Source organism: Muntiacus reevesi, chromosome 3 (genome assembly GCF_963930625.1).
Source record: "Muntiacus reevesi chromosome 3, mMunRee1.1, whole genome shotgun sequence".
Taxonomy (NCBI): Eukaryota; Metazoa; Chordata; class Mammalia; order Artiodactyla; family Cervidae; genus Muntiacus; species Muntiacus reevesi.
This window is the reverse complement of record NC_089251.1, coordinates 96,262,111-96,277,563: the sequence shown is the minus strand read 5'-3', so window position 1 is coordinate 96,277,563 and position 15,453 is coordinate 96,262,111. Positions and strand designations below refer to the sequence as shown.

At 45.1% G+C, this 15,453-nt stretch overlaps 1 protein-coding gene across 1 annotated transcript in view; it reads right to left on the bottom strand.

Annotated features, from left to right (window-relative positions):
* Positions 1-15,453, bottom strand: part of AFF3 (ALF transcription elongation factor 3) — a 558,198-nt gene that overhangs the window by 542,355 nt on the left and 390 nt on the right. Inside the window, exon 2 of the mRNA XM_065929723.1 lies at positions 14,974-15,096. Coding sequence (XP_065785795.1) covers positions 14,974-15,026 — 53 coding nt within the window. The 5' untranslated portion in view covers positions 15,027-15,096. The remainder of the gene's footprint in view (positions 1-14,973; positions 15,097-15,453) is intronic.

Genomic DNA, 15,453 nt, shown 5'->3' with positions numbered 1-15,453 from the left:
CTTCTGAAATAACGATCTGTTTGTACTGACAGAAAAGAATATAAACATTGTCATTTGGGCTATCCATAGTCATTGCTCCTAAGTCCACCTCAACTGAACAATAATATAATTGCTTCACCAATTTTGAAGTTCCGTTTTTAACTGTTCTCTATCTTATCTAAAACACATATAGTAAATTTTTAAAACAGGTAAGTCTTAGCACTCACAATGCACAGGGCTCATAATGTTTAATGTTAGCACTGAGGAGCCAGAAGAACGAATCCTTGCCCTCTAGAGAAGAATATATTAGACCATCTTCTAAGCCTATGTTCTGCAGTCATCAGATAAACACAAGCACAGGCCTTTGGGGTGGGGGGAAGATATCAGCTAAAAATTAAGACACAAACTGACTCTGAGTTTCTGAGTATCTTTTCAGCCACAGAATGGATACAATTATTGAATACAATTGCTAATCAAAACATTAAATAAAAAAAAATTAAGTAACCATGAGACAGAAAAAAGAATGAATAATAAAGTTACCACTTCTTGAGGACCTACTGTGTGCTGGGCTATATGATCTTATTTAATCTGCATAGCAAATCAGTTGCATAGGCATTATTGCCTATTTTATACATGAGGAAACTGAGGTTAGGAAACAGAAGTTAGGTTACTAGTCGGATGTAGTACACCTTGTAAATGACATAGTCAGAACCCACCACATGCTGGTTCAAAACCTCTGCCCTTCCCATTATCAAATGTCAGTGTTTTGGAATTTTATCAGCCAAGCAGATTTTTTTCCTTAAAATTTAAACTGTCTTATTCAAGGATTTTTAAAGGAAACATTCAAAGTTATTTTTGTCACCTGTTTCAACATGTCACAATTCCTTATGCCAAGAATCTATTAACTTTACTTCACCCAAATATCTTGTGACACAAATTAAGCCTATTTACTCTTTCCATGTCATCAAGATAACACTTTTTATAGAAGCAGTAACATAGCTTGAAGAGACAGTCTGTCTTTATGTAGAAACTAAGAAGAAACTGCAGGAAAATGTGTATGAAAAAGAATCACTTACACAGTTTCAAATTACTTTCATAAGGTAGTTTTGCTAATTTGTCTGCTGCATCATTATTGTTATTAATAAAACTACATTTAGGTGTTGGGGTAGATTGGACCAGCTGGGGTGAACAGGTGTGACCATTTCTTCATGCATAAAACTTGTCAAATTAGTGGTTTTAGAGGATACAAAGTTTTTATATGTTTGAAATGCTGACAAAAAGAGCAGTACCTAAAATGACAATGAATTTCAGACAATCCTAGCATAGGAAAGCCTGTTTGATCAGAATTACATTTATCTGAAATATACAATAATTGGACACAGTGTACTATTCATCCTGAATTTAAAAGCTGAAAGTAAATCTCGAGATGCCTTTCCATATATACCTTATTGTACCTGTTGGAGACCACACACACACATGTATATGCATATACACATAAATTACAAATATCTTAATGTCAGAAGGGACCTCAGAACCCATACCCTATAAGTCTGTCACTAAGAGATATTGAGATAACTTCTGAGAGGATGACGGCCACAAGGAAGGACCTTGGAGCCAGACCACCTGGGCTAAAACCCCAGCTCTGCCTGCGCTGGCTGTGGAGCTTTGGGTCTTTGGGCAAGGTACTGTTTCCTTCTCTATAAAATTGGGAATGAGAGAACTGACCTCACAGGCTAGGAAGATTAATTGAGATACCATACATGTAAAAGGCTCACTGTACTTCCTTATGAAGAAAAACTATGAAACCCTGAGGCCAAATGGGCTGATGAGCACCCTTCTAAGGAGATCCTGCTGTTAAATGTCAGAGCAATGTCCCAGGGCACCTGACTCTGTCAGTCTTGTCTATTTGAAAACATTTTTAATAATCCATGTTCAACAGTTCACCGTGAGAAAAGTCCACTAATTTTTCCTGGCAATGTAGCCTCATCCAATTCCTTCTGAATCAAAAAACCACCCCAGCCTCCTCACACTAGGTGACTCCTCTAAAGCAGCTGCCCAATGGGGCAGGCAGGGAGGAGGAGGGATGCACTGTGGGAACAGATGCAAACTAGCATAGACAGGATGGATAAACCACTAGGTGTCTCAGATCGTAAAGAATCTATCTGCCCGCAATGCAGGAGACCTGGGTTCAATCCCTAGCTCAGGAAGATCCCCTGGAGAAGGAAATGGCAACCCACTCCAGGATTCATGCCTGGAGAACCCCATGGACAGGGGAGTCTGGAGCTACCGTCCCCGGGGTTGTAGAGTCAGACAGAACTGAGTGACTAAGAGTTTCCGTCTCAAACCACAAGGTCCTGTTGCGTAGCACTGGGAACTATACTCCACACTGTATGCCAAACCTTAATGGAACAGAATGTGAACACAAGTACACACACATGTATAACTGAATCGCTTTGCTGCAGAGCAGAGATGAACACAGCATTGTAAATCAACCTCACTTCCATAAAACAGAGCAGGCAGCCACGAACCCCTCTCTCACAGGGCTCCCATCCCTCTGACGATTCCGTCAACCACCTGCTCAGGCTGGCCTTCCAACCCACTGCTCCTCTGGGTCCTCAGCCAATGTACTCTCCCCTCTCTCTTCCTAGGTAATCCCGTCCAATCACATGACTGTCACTAGCACCTATATAATGATAACTCCCAAATATCTATTTTTTCCTTGCCTTCTTTCAAAAGGTCACTACCACACGGCAAGCTTGCTCCAGGCAACTCTACCCGGATGGTCCACAGGGATTTCAAACGGAACATTTTAAGATCCAAACACTCCATCCTTCCCCACTCAGCTTGCTCCGCCCCCTATACTCCCACCTCACCACACAAGCCAAACATCCTCAAAGCATCTTTGCCCCCCACCCCAGTCTCCCTCATTCCCCCAACAAGTCAATCAGCAAATTTTCCAGTGTAATTCCCTACAGACTTCTCTAGTCCTCCTCTTCCCTCTATCCCTCCTGCCTGACCTGATCCTCCAGACGTGGCTCATCACGGCCCCCAGACTCACCCATGCCAAATGCCTTCTAGAAATAATAATAAAACCTAAGTGGGACCATTTTGCTCCCCTGCTCACGCAGCAGTCCACTGCCTACTGGAAAATGTCAAAGCTCACTGAAATGCCAGGTGGGGCCCTCCACACCCCAGCCTCCTCTCCGGCTGCTCCCTGCCTGGGGTGCTGCAGACCCACAACCTACCTGCACTTGTCACAGCTGCTGTCTCCACACACCGTCCCGCACCCCTCCACCTTACTCTCACTACTGCACCTGCAGCACCCTCTTCTCCTAGCCTACCTCCAATTCATCCTTCAAAACTCAAATTGGATGTCACTTTCCCCAGGAAATCTTCCCTAAAACTCCATAATGGAGAGGGTACTCTTTTATATACTCCACTATGTTCCCTATTAAAACAGGTACGAACCCTACTGAGATTATTTGAAATAATCTGTTTGAAGCTTAAACACCAAGGGCTAAAAATGTGGTGCTTATTTCTGTGTCTGGCTGAGTAATCTCAAGCCAGAAACCTATAAATCTATAGAGAAAGAGGGATATGAAGAGCAGCTTAGGCATACATATTGTGTTAGATATTATATATACTATTTCAGGATGTTAAAACATTACTTTTATCCTGCTGAGGGATAACAGTAAAGAAAAGAATAGAAATCAATTTATGTAACTAATTATCTACCTAAATACTAGAAATTATATTACCATACTTTCTTTCTTTTTCTACTATAAATATTTAATTTCCATATTCAGAACTTGTTAACTCAGCCTTGAAGTTTTCATTCAACTTGCAGGGTGGGAGGGGAGAGGCAGGGACTAAAGTGATATGTGAAATTCACTGCTTTCCCATAAGATACTTTTCTCAGATACTCTGCTCGTACTAAAAGATTAAAGTCTACTTACTGAAAAATACACACACACTCTGAAGGAAAGTCACCTAAAAGATTTAGTTCTCAGAAGAAGCCATGCCATATTCTGGGGAAGGATCTACCTTTGATGAATACACACACACACACACACACACACACACACACACACACACACACACACACACACACACACACAGGAAAGTCTAGCTAGTCTAGCTGGGCCGCCCATTCTGGCGCATGGAGGCAATTCTGAGAAGGATTCAGCAGCCTCTGCAGGCAACATCTGTCCTTAGCGCCAATATCATGACCAGCAGATGATCAGGGCACTTGGGAATAGCATGGATGTTCCCTCCTCACCCCAACATGAGCCCAGACAATGGGAGTCAGGCAAAGGCTTCATCCTGAACTTCCACAGCCAGCCATACAACATAGCCATACAACTATTAACTGTTCAATTTTCCACCAAAGAGAGAAAGCTGTTAACATATGGAGGTTGTTGAAGAGGTATGGTTTCCCCCATCACTGCTGACGCTACAGCCTGCTCCCTCAGGATGACAGACAGCTTACATACTTGGCTCAGAGGGTCTCTAAAGTTACACCCTCTTATCCAAGGAATCCTCATTTCCACTGCTGCTATGGACCACAAGAGGGGCTAAGTGACACATTTCAGAAAGTGGATGGACCAACCCATTCCAGACCCTGAGCCTCTATTTCAGTGAACTGCAGAGACAGGCCAGCCTATCTCGTCAGTCAAGCCCAACTTCTGAATTACATAGCCAAAGTCCAGAATTTGGCCCACCACTATCAATTGCTTTTTTTATTCCAAAGGAACAGCTGGGTGTTTCTTCTTGCTGTTGCTGCTTGTTGTTCAGTCAGTAAGTCATTTCAGACTCTTTGTGACCCCACAGACTGCAGCATGCCAGGCTTTCCTGTCCTTCACTATCTCCTGGAGTTTGCTCAAACTCATATCCATTGAATCGGTGATGCCATCCAACCATCTCATCTTCTCTTGCCCCTTTCTCCTGCCTTCAATCTCTCCCAGCATCAGGGTCTTTTCTAATGAGTCAGCTCTTCGCATCAGGTGGCCAAAGTATTGGAGCTTCAGCTTCAGCATTAGCCCTTCCAATGAATGTTCAGGATTGATTTCCTTTAGGATTGACTGCTTTGATCTCCTTGCCGTCCAAGGAACTCTCAAGAGTCTTCACCACAATTTGAAAGTTATCAATTCTTGGGTGCTCAGCTTTCTTTATCATCCAACTCTCATATCCGTCCATGACTACTGGAAAAACTGTAGCTTTGAGTATACAGACCTTTGTCAGCAAAGTAATGTCTCTGCTCTTTAATACGCTGCCTAGGCTTGTCATAGCTTTTCCTCCAAGGGGCAAACATCTTTTAATTTTGTGGCTGCAGTCACCATTCACAGTGATTTTGGAGCCCAAGAAAATAAAATCTGTCACTGTTTCCACCTAGGGCCCAAGACAGCAAACCACTGACTCTGAGAGCCTCCCCTCCTTGACTAGGGAGCTGTGCAAATCACCTGGCTATTCCATTATCTGTATCATTATTGGTAGTCATTAAATAATGTTTTCTCCAAAGTAAGAGAAAATACATTAATTTGATGATAATAGTATAAAGCTAAGCAATAACCAAACCCCTGCTTCCTTCTGATGGGTCTGATCTATCTCCATGCCTGGGGGCAGCTGTTTCCCTCTCACTTATTCCCTATCTAAAGGAGAAGTTACACAGAATCTAATGTTGCCTATTACAGGAAATGGTTAAATGCAATTGGATAACAATGGATTATGAGGTAGAAGGCAATATTCCAGCCACTAAAAGCACAAATGCAAAGTGCTGCCCCAAACAACAGGCTAAAAGCAATGGTGAGCACTTCCTCTGAGGGGGTCATATGTGTCTCCAGGCTGCACAATTTAAACCAGTCACTATCATTCCTGAAAAGTCGGCTCTATTTTCCAAATCTGAAATAGTCACAATTGCTGAAGCCCAATCTGGCTTGCTCCTATCAGCTGCACTCTTCCATGCCTATCTCAGAGAACGAAAATCTGTGTGTGTGTATGTGTGTGCATGCACACAAACCCTCATTAAGAAGATAAAGTAAATAAATTTCCCGCCAAGCTCACAGTACACTCAAAGTCAACTGTGCTGTATTTACTCACATAATCAGTCTCATCTGCACTTATTTTTCTAATGAAACAGGACTGGAAATTAAACATGGCTAAACAGCAGCTAAGTCTGACTGCCTAATGGACTCGGGCACTCTGCTGAGGGAGGGAAGGTCCCCCCAGGGGCTCTGAGCCCACCTTGGGTTCCACCTGGAGCTGAGTTGTGATTTCTTTTAGGACACTGGGAAAGGTGCAGTTTGCAGCTATGGCCACAGGGTAGTGCAGTAATTCTGCAAACAGTTACCCCTCCCCCATCACTGCCACCTCCCTGCCCCACCCCACCCCTAGTTCCTTCTTAAAGAGAATGGGACCATTTGGTCTGAGTCCTGGGCACCGATAGGAACGTTTGTGAGATTCCTGAGAAACCCAGAGTATTTGTGAAACTCCAAATCCAGTCACTCTAAGCACTGGCTCCTAATGCAGGACTCTGTCTCTGAAGGGCTGACAAGAACTGTAAAGCTATAAAAAGTGATTAGGCTATTTATTACAAACTTTGTTTACTTAGGTTTTTATGTTTATTTCCCACTATATCCCCACTAGGATACAATTAACCACCCCCTCACTCATCAAAATTGTATTAGGAAGACTCACGAAAATAAAATAAATGCCGCATCAAAATGTAACCTCCCAGCACTGTGGAATTATAATGTTATCATGCAGAGCCTTCTCAAAACAAAAAGATGATGCAAATTTTTTAAAGAGCTTCTTTTCAAAGGAATGTTTATTCTTTTACTTCTTGCTACTCAAGGTTTGGTCTAAGGACCAGCAGTTCTATCTGGGAGCTGATTAAAATTGCAGACTCAATCCTACCAGGGAAACAGGATGTGCTACAGTCCATGGGGTCCCAAAGAGTCAGACACGGCTGAGTGAGTGAACAACAGTAACAACCCTGCCCCGTACCTACTAAATCAGAATCTATAGTTTATCAAGATACAGCTTATCTAGATGCAGGTTAAAATTTGAGAAGCACTGGCCTGAGTGACAGGTAAATATATGGACCTTTGTACTTCAAAACTATTTTCTAAGCCCTAAGTCCCTTCTTCCTCAAGATATATTTTATAGAAAAATAAATATACCTTGAAATTCGAAAACAAAAGCAGACAGACTATTTCCCAGAACTGCTGATGATCGGCTAGAATAAAGCCTTTTGCTATCTAAACTGCCAGGTAACTAATTATCATTTCAATGAACGCTGACAGAAAATTTGGTCTGTCATTTCATAACTCAAGTAAACAGTGCAGGTATGACAAGAAAAATTTACCTAAGACTAACAGACTCCTATTACAACCTCAAGAGGGTTTTCGGAAACTAATTTCCTGTCCATAAAAAAAGGAAAAATAAAATTATTTCAGTTCAAGTTAAGCACATAACTCTAACCTGAGTTGCTATGTTAGTGTGGTCACAGTCACTGTTGTTTACCTCAGCTAACAACGAGCCTCCTGGGAAGAAATTAATGTGAAGAAGACTAAGTACCCTCCACGCCTCTCCCCACATATGAGTAGAGAAATTGCAAAGGGTAAAATACACAAGCGAGCACAATGAATGACTTTGGCTCTCTTTGATTCCTGCTCGCATGTGATAGGAATGATCATAGAATTCTGAAGCTGGAAGGACTCAGAGATAACTTCCTGCTGCCAGTCCGCTTACTCTGGAAACTCATTCTACAAAGTCCCTGGCAGGGGGTCTCAGCCTCCTAGGGACAGGTCGATACTCTCTGAGACAGCCTTGTCACTCACACCCACTGACCTTAATGACATCCTTGGACAACCCAGTGAGATAGCTGGGAACAGTCAGAGCCCCTATCATATCCCCAGGTATTTCACGTCCCCAGGTGTTTCGTTTCCATAGACTAAAACCCATTAAGTTCCTTGGATGGTGTGGTACCCTCTCATCCTGGTATAACTGTGTTATTTTGTTTTTACTGAAACTAAATTATGATTAGCCTGACATAATTTAATGAGACCCACAGAGCCAAATGAAGTCATTTGATGTAATGGGTGGTAATTCAATACATTCTCAGTGAAACATCAAAGATTATGTAATGGTTAATATATCTACACGTTACTAGCACAGCTGTAAGTAAGGACGTATTTGTCTGCTCAACCATGATGTACAACTAAGAAAAACTATTGACCTCTACTCAAAAAGGTCCCTGGGTCCTACTGCCAGGGACAGAACTCTGCACCAGATGGATGACCTGACCCAACGTGACCTTTCTGTATCCTTCCCTGTTTATGATAAAGAGACATTTTGAAGGAAGTAAAGGGTATAAAAGAACTGCGTTTGGCATTCATGAAGCAATTGACACTTTCATTACTTAACATCACAACCTTATGAGGTAGGCTGGTATAAGTGCCGCCTTTTTATAAGTGATTAAACAAGACTGAGAATAGGAAATGAGAAAGATTGTGAGCTGCCCAGGGCCAAACAGAAAACAAGGTTGGAGCCAGCTGGGTTCAGAAACCTCAATTAAATTCCCAAACAAAAGAGAACAGGCAACACTAAAATAAGTTTTATGGGTTCCACTTTGAAACAAAACAAGGAAACATTATGTTATCATTAAATGATATTAAAATCATCTTTTATGGCCCTTATTTTGCCACCAAGGCTTTATCCCCCCCCCCCCCAAAAAAAATCCTGCATTTTTAGGGAGTTTTTTTTCTTAATTTGACTGTTATTTTAATCAAAATTATGCCAAAGGGCCTCGTTCAAGTTGCTAAATTTAAAGTGCCATTGATTAGATCCATTCTGGTTCACAAGGACATTCTCCCGAAATAGACTTTTAGCATTTTATAACCCTCCTACATTTTCACAGAAGAGAATCTGGAACACAGGAAGGAATCATTTCCTCACACACAAGACTCATTTTCATCGTCATCAAGAGGCACTTGGTTAAAACCCTTGGTTAAAGCCCGTATGCACATCCAGCGCGGATCCTCCCCATTATCCTGACATCCAGTTTGAGGACCCAGGGCCCTCAGCTTCAGCGCCCTGAATTAACCAGTCTCCCCCACAACCCCAAGATACACCACTCACGGAACCACAAGGGGATGCACCCCTCGGCTCCCTGCGCTCAGCACTGCCCTGATCCCCACCTCCCACTGGCCGCCAGCCCCTCCAAGGGCGCAGCCCTCCGGCCCTGGCCCTGGCAGCCACTCAGCTGTAAACGTTCTCATCCCTGCACCCGGGGAGGCCCTTTTCCACGCGCTGTGCATGCGTGCTCCGGGCCAATGGTGGCCCCCGCAGCCACCCATCCTCCACCTTCGGCCAATGAGGAGCGCGGCCAACAGGACTGCTCTGGACCAGTGGGTTCCGGCACGCCCGGGCTCAGGCCACGCCCAGTGGAGGTGATGGTACCAGTTTCACCTCTCCTTCTGGTAAACTGCTTCCAACAGTACAGAAGGAATGGGGATAGGCCTGAAAATGTTTGCTTTGTTGGAGCTAGAGGAAAGGGCTGAGGGTCAAAATCAGGAACGAGGGGCCGTTTTCTGACACTACCATGGGGGGAGCCTAAGGAGGCCTGGAAGAAGGTGATTGACTTAAGACAACCAAACGGGCCCGCTGGCGCTCCTGGGGAGCCTTCGGCATGGGGACTACGCGGTTAGTGGCTCCTCCGCTTGGCTCCCCGCCCCCCACGGGTGCAGTCCATCCCCAGCTGAGTTATTAATAGTTAACAGCTTCATCCAACAAGCTCCACGCTTTATTCCCGCCTTATTTCTAGCTTTCCCTCCATATGCACTTCCCTCCCTGTCACCTCCTCCTCCACTTCTCCAGGATGCCTTTCACAGGCCCCTCTGCCCTAAAGGCCTCTCCCCCCACCCTTGCTGTTGTTGCTTAGTCGCTTAGTCGTGTCCAACTCTCTTGTGACCCCATGGATTGTAGCCCCCAGGCTCCTCTGTCCTTGGGATTTCCCAGGCAAGAATACTGGAGTGGGCTGCCATTTCCTTCTCAACCCAGGGGATCTTATCGACCCAGGGATAGAACTCACGTCTCTACTTTGGCAGGCGAGTTCTTGACGGTGGAGCCGCCAAGGAAGCCTGTCTCCCCCTCAGCGGGGCAGCCTCAGCTTCTTCCTATAGCAAATACTGATCTGGATGGCTTATTATCCTTCAAGTTCCCTACAAATCCAATTTCCTTTGCATTACTACAGTAGGTTTTATTTTTTTCCTCCTAAACTACAGGTTTCAACCCATGGATAAGCAATTTTTAAAAAACAGAATATAAAATATCAAAGTGCCTCTCTCATAAAGCGGGCAAGTGTTGCTTGTGACAGTAGTTTCAGTTATGAGTCTGTGTGCACACAAATGAGGTGGTGGGTTGCAATGTTAAACATACTTTGCTACTGTGAGTCATGGTAGAAAACGTTTGAAAGCAACTGCTCTCTGACACCTAACCTAGAGGCTGCCTAATGCTCTGTGAATGCTCATTGAACAAATTGATGAGTATGATACGATCCATTTATTACAACTTCAAAGGTTCCACTTGGAAAGAATATAAAGTAGAAAGCCTATTGGGACAAAAAGAAATGGATTCTGGGCCACGTGAAGCTATGGGGCGGAGGAGTAGGAGAGAGGGATCTGAATATTTACTATTTTATTCCAACAGACTTTCTCCCCAGTAACTAACATGTGTCTGTATTTAAGGGAGATTAGACACAATTTTGACTTAAGTTCACTGTGGAAAGCTTATCTCGGTCACCGAAACCACCTCATGATTACAGAGTTCTGAATCTTTAAAATATTTGGTATAGGTAATTCCACCATGACTCATAAAAGGATCTTTCAGAGACACCATGAAAGCCTTTGTTCCAGTTCTTTCTTTGCTCAAGATGCAGCTATGTCCTCTCAATACCCCACCCCCACCGTCTGTAAAAATCCCATTCATCTTTCAAGGCTTAGTTCAAAGGCCACCTTTTCCACGGAAGCCTTTTTTTTAAAACTCGATTTTTCCTCTTTCCCTCCTCCACCACCCACCCACCCTGGTCCCAAATATGGCCTTTTTCACTTGGGAATCACCAGTGTTGAAGCCTTTTTAACACGTGCGTTCTTATCTCATCTCCACTAGACAACAGCTCGCACAACTCACGGTTTACTCTTCTCTGCATCCCCTGTGGTAACCAGCACGAGCTCTTGTCTTTAAGAGATGATCAATACAATGTGTTAAGTGAATAAATGAAAGCAACTGTTACGCCATTCAAAGGGATGGTCTTTATTTTAAAGGCCCTGCGGAATGGCATACATGGCCAGCAGCTGATCAAAAGCTCATGGAGAATTGGAAAAAGAGGGGACGGAGGGGACAGAGGTGGAGTCTGAGAAGGGGCTCAGCTTCCCTAGGCATCTGCTCCTGGAAATTTACTGAATCCCCGGCTCTTCAGGGATTCAGCTCTAAGAATGAAGCTAGGGAGCTGGGCACAGGATGCATGCCTTCACCTGCTCCAAACTCTCCACTCTTGCTTCAAACCAGAAATGAGAAGTAGAAGTGGGAATAAGGGCAACCCTTCTCAACTTTAAGGTATGGCTGAAAAGAAAACTGAAACTGCTATCTGGATGATTCAGGTTCAAAATCTCCACCCCACCCCCCACCTTGAAAAAAAAGAATGGGGGTTTCTGGAGGGAAGGGGAGGAGGGGAAAGGGTGTGCAAGGAAGCAGAGGAGATTAAATTCAACAGTACTGAGCTCTTTAGTTCATCCTGTCTCTACAGTCATTTGGGGTTGCGCCCAGTGACCACTATAAGCTAGCTCAGGTTCAAAGGCACAGTCACAACTAATAAACTGAAATTTGTTTTATTGGAAAATGATATCCAGCAGTGAAAACACTGTTTGTTAAAATCCCATTCTCTTTTGCCTTAGTACCTTCTCTACCCCCCACACACACTCCACCAACTCCATCCCAAAGAACAGTGTTTTCCTAAAAGGGATTAAAGAAAGAAGTTTTTAGTGGTCTCTATTTTAAATTTAAATACATTTTATAAGCTAATTCAAATAGGGCAGCAGATGTAATTTCCTAAATCATGGTATTTTGTTTTCAAATCTTTAATATAATTAAGGGCTCTGACCCTCTCTTTAATATTATAGCAGAATCTTCATCAAGATTTTGTTTTGTAATAAATTCCAGACCTGCCCTCATAAAATGGGAATACATCTGTAACACTTTAGAAAATATGCTGGATTTAAAATCAGAAAAGTTGAGTTTTGAAATTAATGCTTGGTTCAAACATGGCTCCTCCACTTCTAGATGTGTGACCTTGGGCAGGTCAGCTAATCTATCCAACCCTCAATTTCCCAATCTGTAAACTGGGAATAAAAACAGTACTGGGTTGTTTCCTAAGGTTGTCGTGAAAATTAAATGAGTTAAGACATGTAATGTACTTAGAACAGAGTTTAAAGATGCTAAGTACGTGCACTGTACTTAGAGCATGTCTGGCTAAGTGTCTGGTAAATGTTAGCTTAAAAATTCTGCTGTCATTTGTTTTATGGTCTCAGTAAAGTCATTCTACAGTTCAAGGCCTCTATTTCCTTATCTGCAGAATGAGACTACTACCACTTACCACTTCTGGGATTGCTATGAGATTCAAGTAAGGAAACTGGATATGAAAATGTTTTGACCCATAGAAAATACTCAAATGTTAGTTATTTGGGGTCACCTATAAGCTTAAATGTAAACTTAAAAACAGGAAAATGTAAAAGTCAACCATTAAACTGAGTTAGAAATTAGCATCCATTCCATGTTATAGAAATGTATACTTAAGGAGTTTGGTTTCACCTTAACTGATCAGAAATATATAAGCTCTTAGAAGATGTAACTTCTGCATCTACAAACTAGAAATGCTCCCTCAGTCAAGCCAAAGTGTTCTACTATGTTCTAAGCAAGAAAGCCTGCACAGTTTCATAAGCCAAAGAGAAACTGATGGATTGATTAAAATCTGACTGCATGTACAGCAACTTAAAAAAAAAATGCTTATTTTTTAATTTTTTTAAATAATAAAAGTACTGTAGCTAATGTAAATTTCAAGTCAATTCAACAGACATTTTTTGTGTAACTGTGCTCCAGGTAACTCAGCCAGAAACTAAAGATGCAGAGGAAAAGAGAGCTTAGGCATGTGCTGGAAAAGTCACAGATTATGACTGATAATTTCAAAATATCCCTTGTAAGAGTCATAAGGGGGCTTCAGTTTTGAGTCAGCAAGCAGACAAGCAGCCTAAAACCCCACCAAAACAAAAAGTTCTTTCCTTTGACTGAAAAACTGCCTTTTAAAAGCAAAAGTCATTTTTAAAGCACAGTTTCTATCTCTAAACCTACTGAATTTGTGCCAGAAATCAACATTTCTAAGTGTAAACCTGTAAAGTAATAAGTATCTATAAATGAAAGACTGAAAAAACCCCAGAAGCAACAACACAGTAATTAGTGACTTTTATAGAGTAATAACATGTTTCATATTCTTTCTACACTGACTTTCTGAAGTTTCCAGTGTAATATATAAAACTTTTATTACATTAGGGCCCATCCTTGTGTATTTTATGGGTGCCAGCATTATGCAGAGCAAGCTGCACTTACTCAACCTCGGATCTCTTTAAGAAACTGTTTACTAATGCACTAGCTTTGTGTCCAGTTTAGTTAGTTACACCTGGTTTTAGACGGAGTAGTCACTGTAAGCATGAAGCAAGGGAAACATACACATATCCACAAATCATCTATATGATCTATAAATCAAATAGCAGTTTAGCTTTAAAACTGCACACTGCATATTCATGTGCACACCACTTGCAGTTTTAGACACATGTGAACTCTTTACTGAATTAAAGAAGAAAAGGGAGGGGTGGGGGAAACCAAAGCTCAGCTCTACAATGAGCCATTTCCAGAGGCAGAACAGAATGCAGTTAATACGCTTGTTCCACAGATGTTCATTCCCTAAATATTAAACATAACACAAGTTCCTCCAGGAATATGCAGGCAGTAATTTTACCACCTGAATAGGGCTGGTTGGAAACATTTAGGAGATGGGGGGGAGGCGGTGGATAAGAGGGATGTGGAAGCAGCCAATGGGATTTTTAACACACCCGAAACTAGAATTAAACTGTTTCCAGCGGCGCTTTACCTACAGCAGCTCCTCAATGTGAGAAGCCCGAGCCACAGAGGGCTTCCGCCAGGCCGCCCGCTCCCCAAGCTGCGAGCTGTGAGCGTGGAATAAGGGGACACACGGGGCGCCCGTGGGCTGGAGCGGGGACAGGAGGAATGTGGCCAGGCGAGGTGTGAAGAAAGTGCCCACAGGGATTGCGAACCTCGAGGAAATGAGTCTCCCAAGGCCGTGGCCTCCGGAATTCCCGCACGGAGAAGCACTCGCCCCACTGCCCTCGGGTTCACTTTCTCTCTCGGGTGGGAGTGGGTGGGAGAGACAGAAAGGCTGCGGCCGCCAGGACCCGGCGCCGGCAGGCGCGAGGCTGGAGCATCTTCTAAGGGCACTTGGCTGCAGCCTCAACTCCAGGGGGTCGCTGATGTGAGGACGGGGTGCGCAAACGGAGGGAAGGGAGGTGAGAGGTGCGGGGGCGCGGTGGGGGAACCGAGGGGTGGATCCCCGGCACTAGTGACACGTTCTAGAAATCGGTGCATTATCAAGGCTGCGCTCTGCCCCTGGCTCCCCCAGATCACCGGCCCCGGGGCTGGGGGCCAACAGCACCGTGCGGAGGAGACGGGAAAGGGGGCCGAGAAGACTAGCGGGCGGCCGGGCCTCCCCCCGGGGGAGACGGGAAGAAGCCGCCGCGGCGGGCGCCCCGGACCCTCCCCGCCCCCACGGTGGCTGGTCGCCGGAACCCCCGACCCAGGTGAGGGCGCGCGGGCCGCCACGGTCTCCCCTCGCGCTCGCGCCCGCCCAAGCGGCGGGCACGGGAGACTCACCACAGCGACTCGAGGTCCCATTCCTGGAGCAGGGCTAAGTCGAAGCTGTCCATGGTGGGAGGTGTCAGCGCCGCCGCCGCCGCCGCCGTCGCCGCCGCCGCCGAGGATCGGGCCGCCCGCGCGCTGCAACGAAAGGCGCCGCTCAAGGTGCATCCCGGCCGCGCCGGAGGGGCCGCCGCCCGCCCACTGCCCGCCCCCGGCTCGGGGCTCCCGGCTCCCCCCTCCCGCCTCGGGGCTGGCCGGGCGGCTGGCAGCGGCCAGCGCACTCACCCGCTCGCCGGCTCGCGCAGGCACACTCCGCAGAGAGCGGCGCGATCGCCGCCGCCGCCGCCGCGTCCTCCTCCCCCCTACCCCGCCCGCCCCGCGCCCGCCCCTCCTCCCGCCCTCGCGGCGGCCCGGCCCGGCCCGGCCCGCTGCAGCCGCCGCCGCTCCGAGCCCGCCCGCCCGCCTTTCTCCTCCGGGAGGCGCGTGTGCGCGGGC